This window comes from Eucyclogobius newberryi, unplaced genomic scaffold, assembly GCF_026437365.1.
Source record: "Eucyclogobius newberryi isolate DKJ021-1_F unplaced genomic scaffold, fEucNew1.0.hap1 SCAF_10, whole genome shotgun sequence".
NCBI classification, from domain to species: Eukaryota; Metazoa; Chordata; class Actinopteri; order Gobiiformes; family Gobiidae; genus Eucyclogobius; species Eucyclogobius newberryi.
The window spans coordinates 32,464,728-32,482,092 of record NW_027315724.1 but is presented as its reverse complement, the minus strand read 5'-3'; the positions used below and the strand labels follow the sequence as shown (position 1 = coordinate 32,482,092).

Sequence of the window (17,365 nt, the reverse complement as noted above, 5' to 3'; positions counted from 1 at the left end):
CACCCGCATACAAAACTGCCATGGTTTCTAACACCTTCTCTGTAAACAGAACTGTAGACTGTTTCAGAAAAGTCGACGGTACGTGCGGAACTCTGTGCGGCGCCATTGTTGTTGTTGCCGTCATGCGTCAATAAGTAGAGGCGGGGCAATGATGCGGAACAGCAGAAACGCCAAACCGGCCTTTTGAGATGTTTGCACTCTTGAAACGCTCCATGTGGATAATCCCTGTGTTTGACATATGGGCGGGGCCTTACACTCTTTAATCACTTGGGCTTCTTGTCCATTAGCGTTAGCTCGATACTAGAGACCTTCATTATTTCAGTACCCCAATGGTGATTAATTGAAAGAAAACCTTTGTTCCTACTGTGAGTCGGCTTGAATCTCCACAAACCTGACTGGTACTGCCACCTTCATTTATGTTTCCATGGAAATGTTGTTCCTTTGACTATGATATTCCACTGTATGGTATAAAACACATCTGTCTGTGTGGAGAATGTTCAGACATACGATTTTTAATGTTGTATTTCCAGGGACTCGTGCCGGTCTCGTGGGCTTATACTGCTTCTAATAGAGATCAGGAGCATGCTAAAACTGGTTTCCTCTGATAATGTATTTGTTTCCAGTATCAATACTTGGATTTGTTGTCTAGGTTCAGGTGTTGATTAGTACCTGGATTTCAATACATTTGCCTGTTGTCCATACTCTGAATAGTCCCTACTTTATGTACATTTAGTTTGAAAGCTCTTTTACTCAAGCATATTACAACAAAAACAAATTAAAATACCACTCCTATTAAATCTATATTCCAATAGTATTCAGTACCCTCTGCCATGTGCTTACGTACACTGGGAAACACTGGTCTATGGGTTTGATTGCGGCGTTGTGAGATTCTCTTGCCATGTGTTCTACCTGATCTTTAACGTCTTCCAAAATGTGAAAAGCTGTTCATTTAAACAGTTTGCAGCAGTCCAAAGCTTTTTCCTAACGCACATCTAGCATCCAATTTATTCACGAGCTGTGAGTTTATCAGTGCTTTTAACAACGTTCAGATTCCAGAGCGTAGTTGTGTCTAGCACGGTAAAGACGACAACAACTTGCATGCTAATGACGCACTTCCTGGTTCTCAGACGATAAAACGGCTTACTATTAGATATGGACGGCACACAGCGATCCCATTTTTATGTTGAGAGCTGCTTTTACAATTATCATGTTATGCCTTGAAACAATTAGACCCAAATACATGGACATATTTTTTTTTTTTTTTTTTTTTTACTAACAAAGAAAAGAGAGAAGACAGAAAAAAATATGCATCCATGTAAAGAAAGGTTAAGGCACATAAATGTCATTATAATTGTCCAATTTAGTCCAGATTCTTTTAAATTTGTCCATTTCCAGGTTGAGTCTGTGTGTGATTTTTTTTTTTCTTCCCCCCCCAGTTGTTTCTACCTACTCTTCAGCCCTTCTCCTGCTATAGTATCCTGCCCAGTAAAGTAATACATTGTCTGAAAACTTGACTCAACTTGCATTTTCACTTGCCCCCCGCGTCTTCCCCAGGTTCAATCATGAGCTGGTGTTCGGCGTCTCGGTGAAGAACCTCTCGAAGGCGGAGCGACTGATATTCGGAGACTCCCTCATGACCCACGCCATGATCCTGACCGCCGTCACGGACAAGGTACGCACTCGCAGTGGCACAGGCGCGTCACGCTCCCAATCCCGGGGTGTTCTGCACACATGGAGCCCGAGAACACGCACGTTTATTCCATCGAAACGCGCACACTGTTTACGCCACTCTAATGGGCTGCAGTTTCTCACGGTGTCGTCGGTTTCCTCTGTATACAAGGCCGGCTGTCCTGACACGTTCTTTCGGGGAGGACTCTGCTGGTCACATTGCACACCTGGTCCCATACATGCTCTTTCTGTCCCTCAGGAGGGGAAAGAGGGCTTCGAGAAGTGGAGGGTGGAAAACTCGTGGGGTGATGACCGCGGAAACAAAGGTAATTATTTCAAATATTAATACACAAAGCTGTTTTCCAAGTCACAACATCTGACCGCTTTCCATTTGAATATAAACACAATAAATGTATTTGTTTTGCCCTGGATATATTATAGCTATACAGAATACCCACGCTGTTCCAGTGAAAGTTTGCTTGTTTTCCCCACTTGGATTTGAGGAACATTCCTTGGAGAAAAGGAACTCTTATATAATTTAGTTGATACATTCCAATTGATTGGCTTTTTTTTTAAGTCAAAACAGGGGTGAAAACACAATACGTTGCTCTGCTATAAGGAACCTTCTTAATCTTATTGTAGATCTCATGACGTAGCTCTCAATGGTTAAGGAATTCTACATATTCTACAGTATTTTGCCCAATTTTGCATTTAGTCCAGGGCAATGGTGCTGGAAAGTTGTTGTAGCTGGTCTTGCTTCACCCAAACAATTCATTTAAGCCACTTTAAAATATACTAATGCTTATTGCTGTTTATATTCTCAAACAAAACTACAAACAAAATTTATGTCAGGAAAACATTGGGGATACGGGATCAAAGTAAAAAACTTAAATGTCCTGTTTTTTAAATGAAAGTGTTGAAATAGGCTGATTTTAGTCATAATCGTCCTCATTCAAACTAAATATATATTTTTTAAAAAGATCTATTTTCTTTTTCATTATTTTTATTTATTTATTTATTTATGTGTAGTAGTATAATTATTATTGTTTATTTGGTGCAAGGAACTAATTTGATTGTGCTTTAATGTATGACTTGTATGGGCAATAAATAAGTCAGCGTCTATTCCCATAATTACTGCCATTTCACAATTTAGTATTTTCTTTCTCCTTTTTGCACCCCGCTTCTTGAGAAACGATCTTCAGTTTATTTTCTCTTATTATAAGCAGGATCAGACTAAAGGCCGCCCCTTGTTGCTGCTTTATGAACTTACAATAGGCTGCGTCCTAGTAGATGGTTTTGTGGTGTTATTTTCTTAGCTCGGAGCCGCGGGGGAGGAAGTTCACGTTGTTACAAAATAAGTTGACCTCAGACCGCTGGAGAAACCACGGTGACTTTGTTCATAATGCCTCTCGGTGGCTGGGAAGTTTTGCTGACCACAAATTGGCCGTGACAACCTAAGTCAGCTGGTTCCGCTGCCGCTGAAATGCAATTTAAATCAAGTTTCCACGAGTGCTTGGAATTCTCAAATACCGACTGTTATTTTGAAGGTCACGAAGTTCTCGATATTATCTTATAGAGATAGGAATTTTGTATCAAATCAAACGTAACTGGGGAAGTCCGCCATCTTTGTTTTGAATAGGCTAAACTCTGCATTAGGTAAATAATAGAGAAATGTACATACAACAGCTGCGGAACGACTTAATTTACCGTAGTAACTGACACCAACTTCAAGTAGAATCTCCATTGGTTTAACATTAGGCTAACTGAAAATGAGTGACAACACAATCAAAATCTATGTTTGTCAATGTTTTTGCATATGTACTCGTTATAAGTACTGGTAAAGTGGTCGGTTTTCCTTCTTCTGAACAAGGAGGTCGCGGGTTCAGTCCTCGGATTGGTGAACTTGCAATTTCATTTACCGTCTTTCTTGTGTTGTTATTGTTACACTCGCCGTCCAAGCCATGCACATGCAAAATAATCAGTTAATCCAAACTGCCCCTAAAGAATATGAATCGGTCTTCATTCATAAAGCCTTTCGAATCGATATTTATTTCCGGACAAAGTTGTACTACAAAGTGCTTTACACGTTAAAAACAATCTCTGGCGCCCACCCAATCGCTCGCCCAGCCCCCACATCGACGCACAACACCCCAATGTACACACACGCACAAACACAAGCACGTACGAACATCAAAATAGCGAGCGCGAGGCCGAGTACGGATGAACCAGTTGAGGAAACGCCATCAGAGTGTGACGGATGAATAGCTGTCTGCTTTCCTCCGGTGTCAGCTGCGTAGAGACGATGTCCAGTGCTCAGTTTGTTCCCTGCAGTAGTCGTGTTATTCTCCAGGCGGAAGAAATGCCCTAAAATGCTATTTAATATATGAGAAGAAGAAGACAGGTTTTCATTTTGAAGGACATGGTGTTTCATCTCTTTGGACATTCCTCTGAAAATGGCACAGGAGGCTTTCCGGTCAGACATGTGGAAGGCATTACATTTCACTTACAGTATTGTGCAAAGGCTTTGTTTGTGTCGATACAAGAATTAGATCAATACAGTTATATTTTATTTGTGTTTATAGATGAAATTAATGATGCCAAGTGCGGAGACATTGAATTGTACAGTGTATTAAAAAGTGCACACGTAACTTCAACTGCTTTGCCCGGATTGTTCCACTGTATGCTATTAAACAAATCTATCTCCATGGACATGGAGCAGTTGAAGGCTAAGTTACAGGTCTGATCTGTGGAGAAAGCCCACTCAAGTATGAATACACGTTTTTCAAGGCAGTTTTGAGCAATAAAAACACCTGTAACGGACTAAAGACATGGATCAAAGGTAGCTCAAATTGAAGGTTATTTAAGAATAAATACCGTATTTTCCGGACTATAAGTCACACCAGCCAAAAAAATGCATAATAGAGAAGAAAAAACATACTATGTCGCACTGGAGTATAAAGACGCATTTTTGGGGGGAATCTATTTGATAAAATCCAAAACCAAGAACAGACATTTCATCTTTTTTTTTGCATTTCATCTTGAAATGCAATTTAAAATAATAACAGATGAGAGAACATGGTGAATAGGTGTACGTATGCTAACGCTAATGTTGCACACTTCAAATATGAGGTTCAAAGTGTATTTTCATTGTTGTTTATTTCTGTAACAAAGACAAACATTTGTCAATGTCCATGTCATGCTCTCTGTTGTTACAGGAAACAGTTCTTCTTTTACAATGTACAATAGCTCAAAATAATCATAAAATAACAAAATATCATATACATAAACAAATTTGTGACAGACATGTGTCTTTGTTCTCTTAGAACGTTTTTAGATTAAGCAAAAGTGTCATTTTTAACTCTCCTGGTGATCCCCTTTGTTTCGATTAGCATATTAGCATACTAATGTTAGCATAGCACAAAGTTACAATACAACAACAACCAGGCTTCAACTTCATAATCTTACAGACAATTTCGGCCTAAACTGTCTCTCTATTGCCTTATTCATGTTCACAGTTCCCATATAAACATTTGTTTTACCACTTTACCTGTAACAAAGACAAACATTTGTCAATGTCCATGTCATGCTCTCTGTTGTTACAGGAAACAGTTCTACTTTGAGCAGACGCCCCAGATACGGAGATAATAGAGCTCCCCTTGTGGTGTGGCATAGGAACTACACTAATGCAAATCAAAGCGAATTGAACACAGTCTGTCTTTCTAAAGCAAACAAAATGATATTAAATAAATTATAACATGAAATAAAATACATTTCGGGGGGTGCCCTATTTGCTAGTCCCACACTCTCCCCTCCAAAATTAAATGGCGTCCCGACATTCTGACATTATCAGTCCATATGTTTCTTTTATGCGTTACATAGTTCGAAGTTAAAGCAAGGTAGGAGTCAGAGTTCACAGTCTATAAGGTACATAACTTCTTCAAGAAGACCATATGACATGTATCTCCCGTTGATGTCATATGTGCGCAGCAAAGGTTATCGTGCACTATAACCGTCCACTGCCTCCTCCCTTACATGCCAGGGGTATCTGCACTTTCTCTGAGTAAGGTTTCTTAACATAGCAATAACCTCCTATCATAAGAAAATGTCAGGCTTTACCATTAACCAAATATATCAAAAATAAATTAAAATAGTACTTAAGAGCTATGTCAATACAATAATAACATTAAGGCTGAAACTTTAAACTTATGAACCTGAATAGTTGCTATTGAACAGTTCAACTAAACACTTATTTATCTGACAAAGTGGGTTGTCCCAACCTATGGTAAGTAAACATTAGTCTTGGTTTTCTCAATCTTAAAGGATACTTTGTCTGCTGCATCGAAGATGGACCGGGGTCTTCTTGGTCACTGCCTGCAGACTCAGGAGACTGATGGTCTTCCCCATTGCTTTGTGTGTCATTGTCCTCGTCCAGGCTTTCAACATCCATCTCCTGTTCGTCCATCTGTGGCTCATTTTCCTCTACTGCACTTGAGTGTCTTTCCACCTCTTGGTCTTCTATAGTAGTCTCCTCTGCCAGCTCATAGTGTTCCTCAGGTCTCTCGTTCTGTAGTTGTAATCTTTTTATGCCTCTCCATTCATCCTCTTCATCTGAACTGTGTTCTTCTTGTGGTTGCTGTTTTTGTGCCCGTTTGTCACTCTTCTTCTTCTGTTTTTGTGAAGGCAAATTGACTTTTTCCGCAGGCATGAAGTCACAAGGAAGCAGGAGGTTTCTGTGCATGATCCGTACTCGTCCTTTTCCACTTTCTGGCCGTATCTCGTATACAGGACTGTCTTCATATTTTCTTTGAGTCACCACGTATACTTGGTCTTCCCAAAACGCTCTCAATTTACCCGGACCGCCTCTTTCATTCAGATTTCTCACCAAGACTCTGGATCCAGGATTCAAATCTGCCCCATATGTTATCTTGTCGTACTGCATTTTTCCACGTTCACCTTCTTTGTTGGCTGTTTCTGTGGCAAGTCTGTAAGCATCATTCATTCGGTGTCTCCATTTCTCTGCATAATCTCTGTGAGACGTACTTTGGTCTTTTGCAGTGAGTCCGAACATCAAATCGATGGGAAGTCTTGGGTTGCGGCCAAAAAGGAGAAAATACGGTGCATAACCTGTGGCTTCACTGCGGGTGCAGTTATAAGCATGTACCACTTTTGCTAGAGAGGCTTTCCAGTCTGCTTTCGCTTTCTCAGGCAGGCACCGCAGCATGCTCAGCAGTGTCCTATTGAACCTCTCCACTTGGCCATTGCCCTGAGGGTGAAAAGGTGTAGTCCTGGACCCCTTCACTCCGCTGTACTCCTCAAGCTTGGCGAACAGTTTGTTTTGAAACTCCCTTCCTTGATCATGATGGAGTCTTGTAGGAAAGCCGAATCTCAACATGAAGTCTCCATAGAGTTTCTCAGCGGCAGTTTTTGCAGATTTGTCCCTACAGGCGTACGCTTGAGCGAATCGAGTGAAATGGTCCATTACCACCAGGATATACTCATATCCACCCTTACATTTTTCCAGATAGAGGAAATCGATTGACACAAGCTCAAATGGGTGCGTTGTTGTGATGCTTGTGAGAGGAGCTCTGGTTGGTTTGTTTGGGCGTTTGTTCTTGAGGCAGCTGTATACTCGTGTTATGTGATGTTCAACATTGCGCTGCATATGAGGCCAGTAGAAGCGGTCTCGGATGAGGTTTAAGACTCTCTCCACTCCAAGGTGTCCCATCTCCTCATGCAGCTCTTTGTAGACGAGTTCATGGTATTTCTTGGGCAGAACCAGCTGGGACCGGTTTGCTGTTCTTCGGTACAGTAGCCCGTCTTCATTGATGTGGAGTTTTTGTTTTTCTCGAGCTAGGGCAGCTACATCCGTGTTTTGAATCTGTTTCACACCTTTCGGCCAGTGATTTGAGGAGACATATTTCAACACCTGTCCAATGATAGGATCATCACACTGTGCTTCTCTGAGAGCAGTTCGGGACAGTCCTTGTACTGACATCGTCATTTGTTCTACTTCCTGATCAGCTATTGCAGAAGAGATCGTGAATGGACACAGCCAGGGGTCAGTACTTTCTGCATTGACAGACAGAGCCTGTGTCACGCTGTGCATCACTTCATGTGCCACTGTCTGTGTGCAACTTTCCATGTATCTTTCCATGTCCAGCGGCATGCGTGATAAGCCATCTGCATCACGATTAGCTCTTCCAGGACGATATTTGATCATGAACTGGAAGTCTGCGAGTTCGGCGACCCACCGGTGTGTGGTTGCATTTAGCTTGGCAGTCGTGAGCACATATGTGAGGGGGTTGTTATCTGTGTAGACCAGAAAAGGCGGTGAATAGTACAAATAGTCTCTGAAGCGCTCACATATGGCCCACTTGAGGGCCAGAAACTCCAATTTTCCCGAGTGGAGATGATAGTTCTTCTCTGGGGCAGTTAGAGTTCTGGACCCGTATGCAATAACACGCAACTTCCCTTGCTGGTTCTGGTAAAGCACTGCTCCTAAACCCTCCTGGGATGCATCACAGTGTAAAATGAATGGCTGTTCAAAATCAGGGTACCCCAGGATTGGCGGCTGTGACAGGAAATCGATGAGCTTATTCAGAACTTGTTCATGTTCAGTTGTCCACACAACAGGGTAAGATGCTGGGAGCTGACCACTTTTTACCATCTTTATCTTTCTTGTCTTCTTTAGAGCTGTTTTTTCTTTTGAGGCATTGTCTTTTGTCAAGAGGTTATAAAGAGGGGTGGCTATGCGTGAGAAGTTAGGAATATAGCTTCTGTAATAGGAGACAAATCCCAGCAGTTTCCTTACTTCACCGATTGTTGTCGGTTTCCTCTCCTTGAGTGCCTGAACAGGGGCAATGTCTGCAGGGTCCATTGTGTATCCATCGTTAGTGACTAGCCTGCCCAGAAATCGCACCTGATTCTTAAAGAGCTCACATTTCTTGGGTGTAAGTTTCACTCCATGAGTCTCATAGCGCTGCAGGACACTCTTTAGATCATTAAGATGATCATTAAACGTTTTGGAGTGGACCAGGTTGTCGTCCAGGTAAGGCAAGCAAATCTCATCTCGTAGCCCCAACAGACACTCCTCCATTGATCTCTGGAACTCAGCTGGGGCAGATGATAAGCCAAAAGGTATTCTCACCCACTCATATAATCCCCATGGAGTGATGAATGCTGTGAACGGACGACTTGATTCCTCTAGAAAGCCCTGGTGATAGGCCTTTCCTTGGTCCAACACCGAAAACCAGGAACTCCCTGTCAACGTATTAAGCATGTCTTGGATCCGCGGAATGGGATGGCGGTCCGGGATAGACTTTCGGTTCAACCCTCTGTAATCACAGCACAGGCGGAGGCTGCCGTCCTTTTTCCTCACGCATACAATTGGACTGGAGTAGGGCGATTTGGACTTGGTGATCCAGCCTCTGTTCAAGAGGTCCTCAAGGTACTCTTTGACTTCTTTATGGAGCGGTTTTGGTACAGAAATATAGGTGTGTCGTACCGGTGTAGGGTCACTGAGGCGGATCTTAAGCTGCAGGGATGGTATGGTTCCCACATCCTTGTCATTCCGAGCAAAGACATTGCTCATTTCTCTCAGCACTTGTCTCACTCTGAGCTGTTGTGCGGGGCCAAGATGATCCAGAGGAACTGGCGGATCCCATAAACTGTTGTCTTGTTCGTTAATCCCACTTGGTTGTTCGACAGTCTGTTCAATAGTTTGCGTCATTACCTCCGGTTGCATCATTTCCGCTGTTTTTGTGTTAGCTGGGTATATTGTCCGCTTGAGTTTGTCCTAGTGTGGTTCGTGGAGACAGGAAGATGTCATGAGCCGTGCCGTTTGTGATTGGCAGGGTGACACTAGACCACGTCCCTCGTTGTAGTCGCACCACACTCTCTTGAACCCCCAAGCCCTCTGGTAGATGCAAAGGAGAACTTGGCTCAAACAGGACATCTTGTTGTTCTGGAAGGGGACTGGTTCTCACATTACACCAGACAGTCTTTGTTTTGCCTGCAGGAATGGTAATCAGTTCTTTTCCTGTTTTCACCATGCCTTCTCTTAGCCCTTTCTCTTTATTTCTCATCACTTTCAAAAACACTTCAGTTTTCTTGCAGTCAAAGGAGAAAGCTGCACTGACAGCATCTGTCATGGCACGTGGTGGATATATGCCCCTATCCAGCAGGTACTCGATTACATTGAAACCAATGATGGGATCCTCTGCAATTTCCTCTTGACCTGTTACCAGCACTGGCACGAGCAGCTCCATCTGTGTGACCTCAGAAGTAGGAAGCTCAAACTTCACCTCAACCCACCCATGAAAAGGAATTGGCGTTTGATTCACTGCCCTTCCGTCCAATATGCTATGGCCCAGGATTTCTGACAGACTTCTCACTTTTGTATGCGGGATATTCTGCTGTCTCCATTTCTCATTGATGAGACAGACTTGTGAGCCTGTGTCCCACAATGCCTTTGTTTCAAGTCCGTCAAACCTGCAGATGATCATGTGTTTCTTACCAATCAGGTGGAGGAGCTGGGCTCTTCGTTCTGGTGAGAGGAGATTAATGCTCACTACTGTTCTTTCTTTTTCTTCAAGGTCAGCTGCTCCTTTTGTTTCAAGATACTGAATACTGTCTGTAATGAGTTTGTGCATATCACTTTGCTCTTTTTGTTTTGACTGTGGAACCAGTGGAAGCGTTTGTACCATGCTAGCTGAGAGATCTATTGGCTCAGTTCGGTCCATGGGCTTTCTTCGGGCCCTACATCCTCTGGAAAGGTGGCCACTCTGTCCACATTTAAAGCAATGATCACACTGTTCCTCCTGGTCACGCTCTTGGCACCTCTTACAGCCTCTTTTCTTATTTATGCGTGGTTGGGGGGAATATCTTTTTGATTCGACAATGGCACTTTTTATTTCAGCTATTTCCCCTTTAAGTTTGCTTATAACGTCCAGCAGTTCAGATTCTCTATGAGACACTGTAGGCAGTGTTTTAGTCTTTTGCGGCACAGCAGACGACAGTTCACGGCCTCCAACAGCATTCATCTCTGCTTCTTTCGATGTCTGAGGTTCTGCTTTTATTTCCCTGATTCTTGTTTCCTTGCTGTGTTTTCGAAACTTCTGTTGCCTCTCCCACTCAAGGCTTGCTGCTTCATTAATCTTTGCAATCAGGATATCATCAGTAACCTCAGCATCATCAAGGTAGCTTTTTATTTGGTACTTGATATTATCATTTATGAGTCCTGTACCCACAGCTCGCAGAAACTTTTTTTGTATTAGCTCAGCACTGTACTGTTCTTCTGCCCCTGGCTCTCTTGATGAAGCAAAGAGACGCTCCTTTAACTCTATTGCTCTAAACAAAAAGTTCTGTGGGGACTCATTGTGTTCTTGGGTGATGTTAATCAGTCTGTGGTAGAGATCAGTTGAGCTATCCTCTTTGTAGTGTCCTTTAAGGATAGTTCGGAGTTGAGCTAGTGTCAAGTCTGTTTTGATCTCTAACATATCACGGAGAGTCAGGCCTGGGCTAACAGCTCTGATCACAGCTTCCACTATTTCGGCTTCACTGTGCCCTTTTCTCCGTCCCATCTCGATCTGATGAATGAGATTGGAGTATGATAATTTATCCTTTTGTCCTCTTTCTCCAATTTGACCATTAATTTTGAATTCTCTGCGTATGATAAACTCAGGTAGCTGAGTTGGGGATGGAGTAGCTGACCTGGGGACAAAAGATGGCTTTTGTTCATGTTTAGTGGCACTAGTTGTGAGTTTTGCCATTTCTTCCTCCAGTTTTTGTGTTGCTGTCTGGAAGTTAACTTGGAGAGCGGCATATTGTTCTTTCAGACCGGCCAACATTGCTGCCTCTGGACTGGGATTTTCTGTACCAGACTTAGTTGTGTCAGTTCTTCCTTTCAGACCATTTGCAAATGTTATCAAGCGGGTTAGAAACTCACGTGCCACTTCCTCTTCCTCATCTTCTGTAGCTTTATCAACTACTTCACTTATGGCTCTGATCAGCGTGTGCTTCTTTTTCAAGTTTTCAGTTGAGATTTTACCGTGCACGCATACCTCCAGGAGTTGCTCACAGTTCAGTTGCACCAAGACTTCACTGAGCTGGTCTTGTAGTTGTTCAAACTCCATCTCTTGCATCTCTGTTTCTTGCTGCACCGCTGATCCCACTTCTGACACCAGATTTTGTTGCACACTTCAAATATGAGGTTCAAAGTGTATTTTCATTGTTGTTTATTTCTGTAACAAAGACAAACATTTGTCAATGTCCATGTCATGCTCTCTGTTGTTACAGGAAACAGTTCTTCTTTTACAATGTACAATAGCTCAAAATAATCATAAAATAACAAAATATCATATACATAAACAAATTTGTGACAGACATGTGTCTTTGTTCTCTTAGAACGTTTTTAGATTAAGCAAAAGTGTCATTTTTAACTCTCCTGGTGATCCCCTTTGTTTCGATTAGCATATTAGCATACTAATGTTAGCATAGCACAAAGTTACAATACAACAACAACCAGGCTTCAACTTCATAATCTTACAGACAATTTCGGCCTAAACTGTCTCTCTCTTGCCTTATTCATGTTCACAGTTCCCATATAAACATTTGTTTTACCACTTTACCTGTAACAAAGACAAACATTTGTCAATGTCCATGTCATGCTCTCTGTTGTTACAGGAAACAGTTCTACTTTGAGCAGACGCCCCAGATACGGAGATAATAGAGCTCCCCTTGTGGTGTGGCATAGGAACTACACTAATGCAAATCAAAGCGAATTGAACACAGTCTGCCTTTCTAAAGCAAACAAAATGATATTAAATAAATTATAACATGAAATAAAATACATTTCGGGGGGTGCCCTATTTGCTAGTCCCACACTAACACCTTCAGCTACATGAGGCACAGACAGAACTGTGGTAAGTGTCTGGTATGTTAACGTAACATATGAACAGTTATTTAGATAACTATAGCATAAAGAACATGCTAACAAGTTTACCAAAGCATCAGTTTTACCCCAAATCACTAAATCCATTGAATTCTTCTTCCTCTGTGTCACTTCTGAACAACTCCACAAACTCCGGAGGTAGAAGAAGTGCAGATTATTCGCCTAGAGCGCCCTCTTGTGGTTGTCGGTGTGAAAATAATCAACACGTGAAATGTGGTTGCCAGTGTGAAAATAACAAATAATATCACGTATTAGTCGCTTCGGAGTATAAGTCGCACACCAGCCAAAACTATGTAAAAAGGTGCGACTTATAGTCTGAAAAATACGGTACTCAAATTCCTCTTTTTGTCATTTTTATACATTAAAAAAAGACTTGCTCGCTGCCTTTGCACGCTCCTACGTAACCGAGAATGTACAGTTTGTAAGATTCGCACCGACTCTGACCCTCTGAGTCTCGTGGCTTCGGGGAAAACATCTGAAAACGTCTCTCTGTCAAGTCGGATCTCTTTCGCACATATTCCCGTTGCGTAAACATCGGGGCCGGTCTGTCTACGGCCAAATTAATAATAAGGTCTCAGAGAACAAAGGTTTGAAGACGTGGAGCTCACTTTGTTTGTTTGAGGAAAGCTGGAGGGAAAAGACACACAAGCAGAGGAGGGAGGGAAAACACTGTCGGAGGTTTTACACATCGGCTGGGTTTTAAATCTAAGGAGACTTGCTGTGTACATATTTCAATTAAATAGCCGGAATGGACAAAATAATGGTAAACATGCTTTTAAAAACATTGCATGAATCTAACTGGGGGGAAAAACCTGCAGGAGTGGGCATCTCTTTTTCTGGATTGTCCCGATAAGGATGTTTAGACAATAAGATAAGATAAGATATATAGAGTATTATGATAATTCATCAGAAATGTGCTACAACGTGTCTATAAAAGTGTAAATGTTCACACAAAACTTTTTGAATTGTAAAATGAACCACAAAAGGAAAAACATATTATTTTAGACTCTTAATATAAAGATGAATATAACAAGTGTTGTGTAAATGTTTTTTCTACCGTTTTTAAGCATTGTATATAGTTTTATTATAGATGAAACGGTCAATATTCAACATTTTGTTTATTTCGATAATTGCTGATTTTTAGATACCTCCCATACTATATATTTTGCATCCCTGCATTGTACGTTGAAGAGTATAGTGCACTCGCCATTACTATTTCAGGCAGGGCTTGTGATTGGGTCAATATTACCGTAGATATTACCGTGTTGCCAAAGTCTCACATTTTGCCTGAACGGACCTGGGGACTTCCTTGATTCAGTTTTTATTTATCCAGAGCTTCAAATCTCTTTCCGTGCTGGGATCTCCTCTCGGCCCCTGAAGGAGGCTCTCGTGAGAGGTGTAACTTTCTGTTTTCTTCATCGTTTGGGCCGTCACTCACTCCGTTATGGGTCTTGTCACAGCCTTGCTCACATTTTTACACTTTGCGGGGAAGATTGTTGTTTTTGTACATTAACCCTTCCCACGCAGTCATCTCAATGAGTTCTTACATTAAATGAAGGTTAATAAATACATAAATATGATCTAAAAATGTGCTTTCGTGAGGTTTAACCGTGTTCTAATGGTGTTGCGTAATAATTTACTTGCTCAAAGTTGTTTTTTTATTGATTCATGCACGTTTTAGAATAAATTCCTGTAAATCTGCTGCTTGGGAAATGCCACTTCAATTCTATCAGTTCTGCAGATTTTATCAAGTCAATCCAGTGTATTTTTGCAAAGCCTAAAATCACACCGCAGTCGCCTGTAGTTGTACGTCTTCTGTAGTTGTACCTCTTCTGTAGTTGTACGTCTTCTGTAGTTGTACGTCTTCTGTAGTTGTACGTCTTCTGTAGTTGAACGTCTTCTGTAGTTGTACGTCTTCTGTAGTTGAACGTCTTCTGTAGTTGAACGTCTTCTGTAGTTGTACGTCTTCTGTAGTTGAACGTCTTCTGTAGTTGAACGTCTTCTGTAGTTGAACGTCTTCTGTAGTTGTACCTCTTCTGTAGTTGTACGTCTTCTGTAGTTGTACGTCTTCTGTAGTTGTACCTCTTCTGTAGTTGTACGTCTTCTGTAGTTGTACCTCTTCTGTTGTTGTACCTCTTCTGTAGTTGTACGTCTTCTGTAGTTGTACCTCTTCTGTTGTTGTACCTCTTCTGTAGTTGAACGTCTTCTGTAGTTGTACGTCTTCTGTAGTTGTACCTCTTCTGTAGTTGAACGTCTTCTGTAGTTGTACGTCTTCTGTAGTTGTACCTCTTCTGTAGTTGAACGTCTTCTGTAGTTGTACGTCTTCTGTAGTTGTACCTCTTCTGTAGTTGAACGTCTTCTGTAGTTGTACGTCTTCTGTAGTTGTACCTCTTCTGTTGTTGTACCTCTTCTGTAGTTGAACGTCTTCTGTAGTTGTACCTCTTCTGTAGTTGCACCTCTTCTGTAGTTGTACGTCTTCTGTAGATGTACGTCTTCTGTAGTTGTACCTCTTCTGTAGTTGTACGTCTTCTGTAGTTGTACCTCTTCTGTAGTTGTACCTCTTCTGTAGTTGTACCTCTTCTGTAGTTGTACGTCTTCTGTAGTTGTACCTCTTCTGTAGTTGTACCTCTTCTGTAGTTGTACGTCTTCTGTAGTTGTACCTCTTCTGTAGTTGTACCTCTTCTGTAGTTGTACGTCTTTTGTAGTCGTACGTTTTTAAAGTATGTGTTTTACGCTATACCTTAACAAAAGAAACCTGGTTTAGTTATTGTGCCTGTTTAATTGTGTCAATTAAAACTATTGAAATCACAATATTTTCATCACACTTATCGTAACACTAAATTTCACCCTAAAAGGAGCACTATGTGGAGCACAATTAATGTACACAATAATTCAAAGTGCTTTAAAGAACGACAAAATATACATTAAAATCCCAGTAAAAGTAAATAAAAGTCATGATAACATTTATTTTTAAAGAGAAGAGTAGATAGAATCCTTTCATGTTTTGTCAATGCATTTTTAAGCAATAAATACAGCTGTAATTGAATAAATGCAATACAGATGGTTTAATGCCATACTGTGCATCTCCATGGAGACGAGTTATGTATTGCACCTTTTAATCCCTGTTTTGCATCATGAATCCTTGTCCTCTCCTCGTAGGTTACCTCATCATGACGGATGACTGGTTCTCCGAGTACGTTTACGAAGTGGTGGTCGATAAGAAGTTCCTCTCTGAAGACGTCCTGGAAGTGATGAAAAAGGACGCTGTGGTACTTCCTGCCTGGGACCCAATGGGAGCTCTGGCTTAACAACAAAAACACCCATGATTTAGCCCAGAAGTCCGGCCTCTTCCTGTGCTGCTTTTACCTCTCCACTGCCCCCTACCTCCAGAATCAACCTCTTTTAGACAAAATAATAAAGATTTTGATTTCTTTTTTACTGGACTTTCTTGTCTTTGTGTTATTGTTGTTGTGAGATTTACTGGTTAAATGTTACCGTATTTTCCACACTATAGGGGGCACTGGATTATAAGGCCAAACAAAACGTGTACCACACAAAATGGCTTCGAGGTCAGTAAGCACAACCAGAATAAATCCATATATAAGACGCACTGGATTATAAGGAGCACTGTCTTTTTTTGAGAAAGTGTGCTTTATAGTGCGAAAAATACGGTAATACATGAAAAGGAAGGATCAATTGGGCCACGTGTTCAATAAAGTAATTACAGTTTGAACCTAATAAAGTAATATGAGTTACCATATGACTAAAAAAATGCACTACACTGTCATTTGTAAACACAGATTTATGTATATTATATTGTTTCTCTGTAGTTTTACAGATCAGCCTTTTGACACTACATTATTAACCTTTGTTTGGTTGTTAATATAGTTCAAAAGTGTACAATAATCATTTGACTGGTCGACAAAGTAATAACATCTGCAGTGAGACGAGCAGGTCGCGGACTCTCCAAAACTACAAAGCACCTTTAATCATATTCTTGGTTCTCCTGGCTGAGAAATGTTGTAAATTCTTTATCAGTTGTTTTTGAACGCCTGTGAACGTCGGGAGAGGAGCGTTTGGACAGCGCTGGATTGATGGTGACCTAGAGGTTTCTGCGCCGCGATGAATGACTTTTGAAAAACATCCAAATTCTCCCGAAAGGCCAAAGTAAACTTCAAATTAAAAGCCCCTTCATATTTCAGCATTAAACATAACAAAGTGTAACTCACGCATTGCACGGACCTGAATGAAAGAGTAAAAGTCTTGGAGCCAAAATAAAGGCGGTCTGGTGTGACCTGGTCTGGTCTCAATATGGACGTCGAAGCCACAGGAGTTTCTCCAAAACCAATGAATCACACGTTTGAATGAAAAACAGGTGTTGAGGGCCCCAAACTTCAACTCAATAAGACTTACCTTAGCTTAGCCTTATTTCAACTTTATGTGATAAAAGTGCCATGGCCCGGTGTTATTTATGAGCCTGAGGTCAGCATTGAACTCAGGAAAGACATTTTGAACATGTGGAAAATGGTTAAATAATTCCATAAAAATCATATACGGACTCAACTTGACAGAAAATGTACTAAATTGGACTTTTATTTTGGAACCTGTGTGCCCTAAACATTTTTCTTTTTTTCCCTCTGGGTGCATTATTTGCTTAAATTCTTCTTTGACCAAAATCTCTGGTCCTGTATTGTTTGTTTCTGCGTTTTATTTTTGTTTGTTTTTTAAGGAAAGGTACTTTTTATT

General features: G+C 41.2%; 1 protein-coding gene across 2 annotated transcripts in view; it reads left to right on the top strand.

Moving 5' to 3' along the window:
• Nucleotides 1–16,062, top strand: part of blmh (bleomycin hydrolase) — a 37,138-nt gene extending 21,076 nt beyond the window's left edge. For both annotated transcript variants that reach the window (XM_072455065.1, XM_072455056.1), the window contains exons 10-12: nt 1,555–1,672; nt 1,928–1,994; nt 15,779–16,062. In XM_072455065.1, coding sequence (XP_072311166.1) covers nt 1,555–1,672; nt 1,928–1,994; nt 15,779–15,927 — 334 coding nt within the window. In that variant the 3' untranslated portion in view covers nt 15,928–16,062. The remainder of the gene's footprint in view (nt 1–1,554; nt 1,673–1,927; nt 1,995–15,778) is intronic.
• Nucleotides 16,063–17,365: the final 1,303 nt, after the last annotated feature.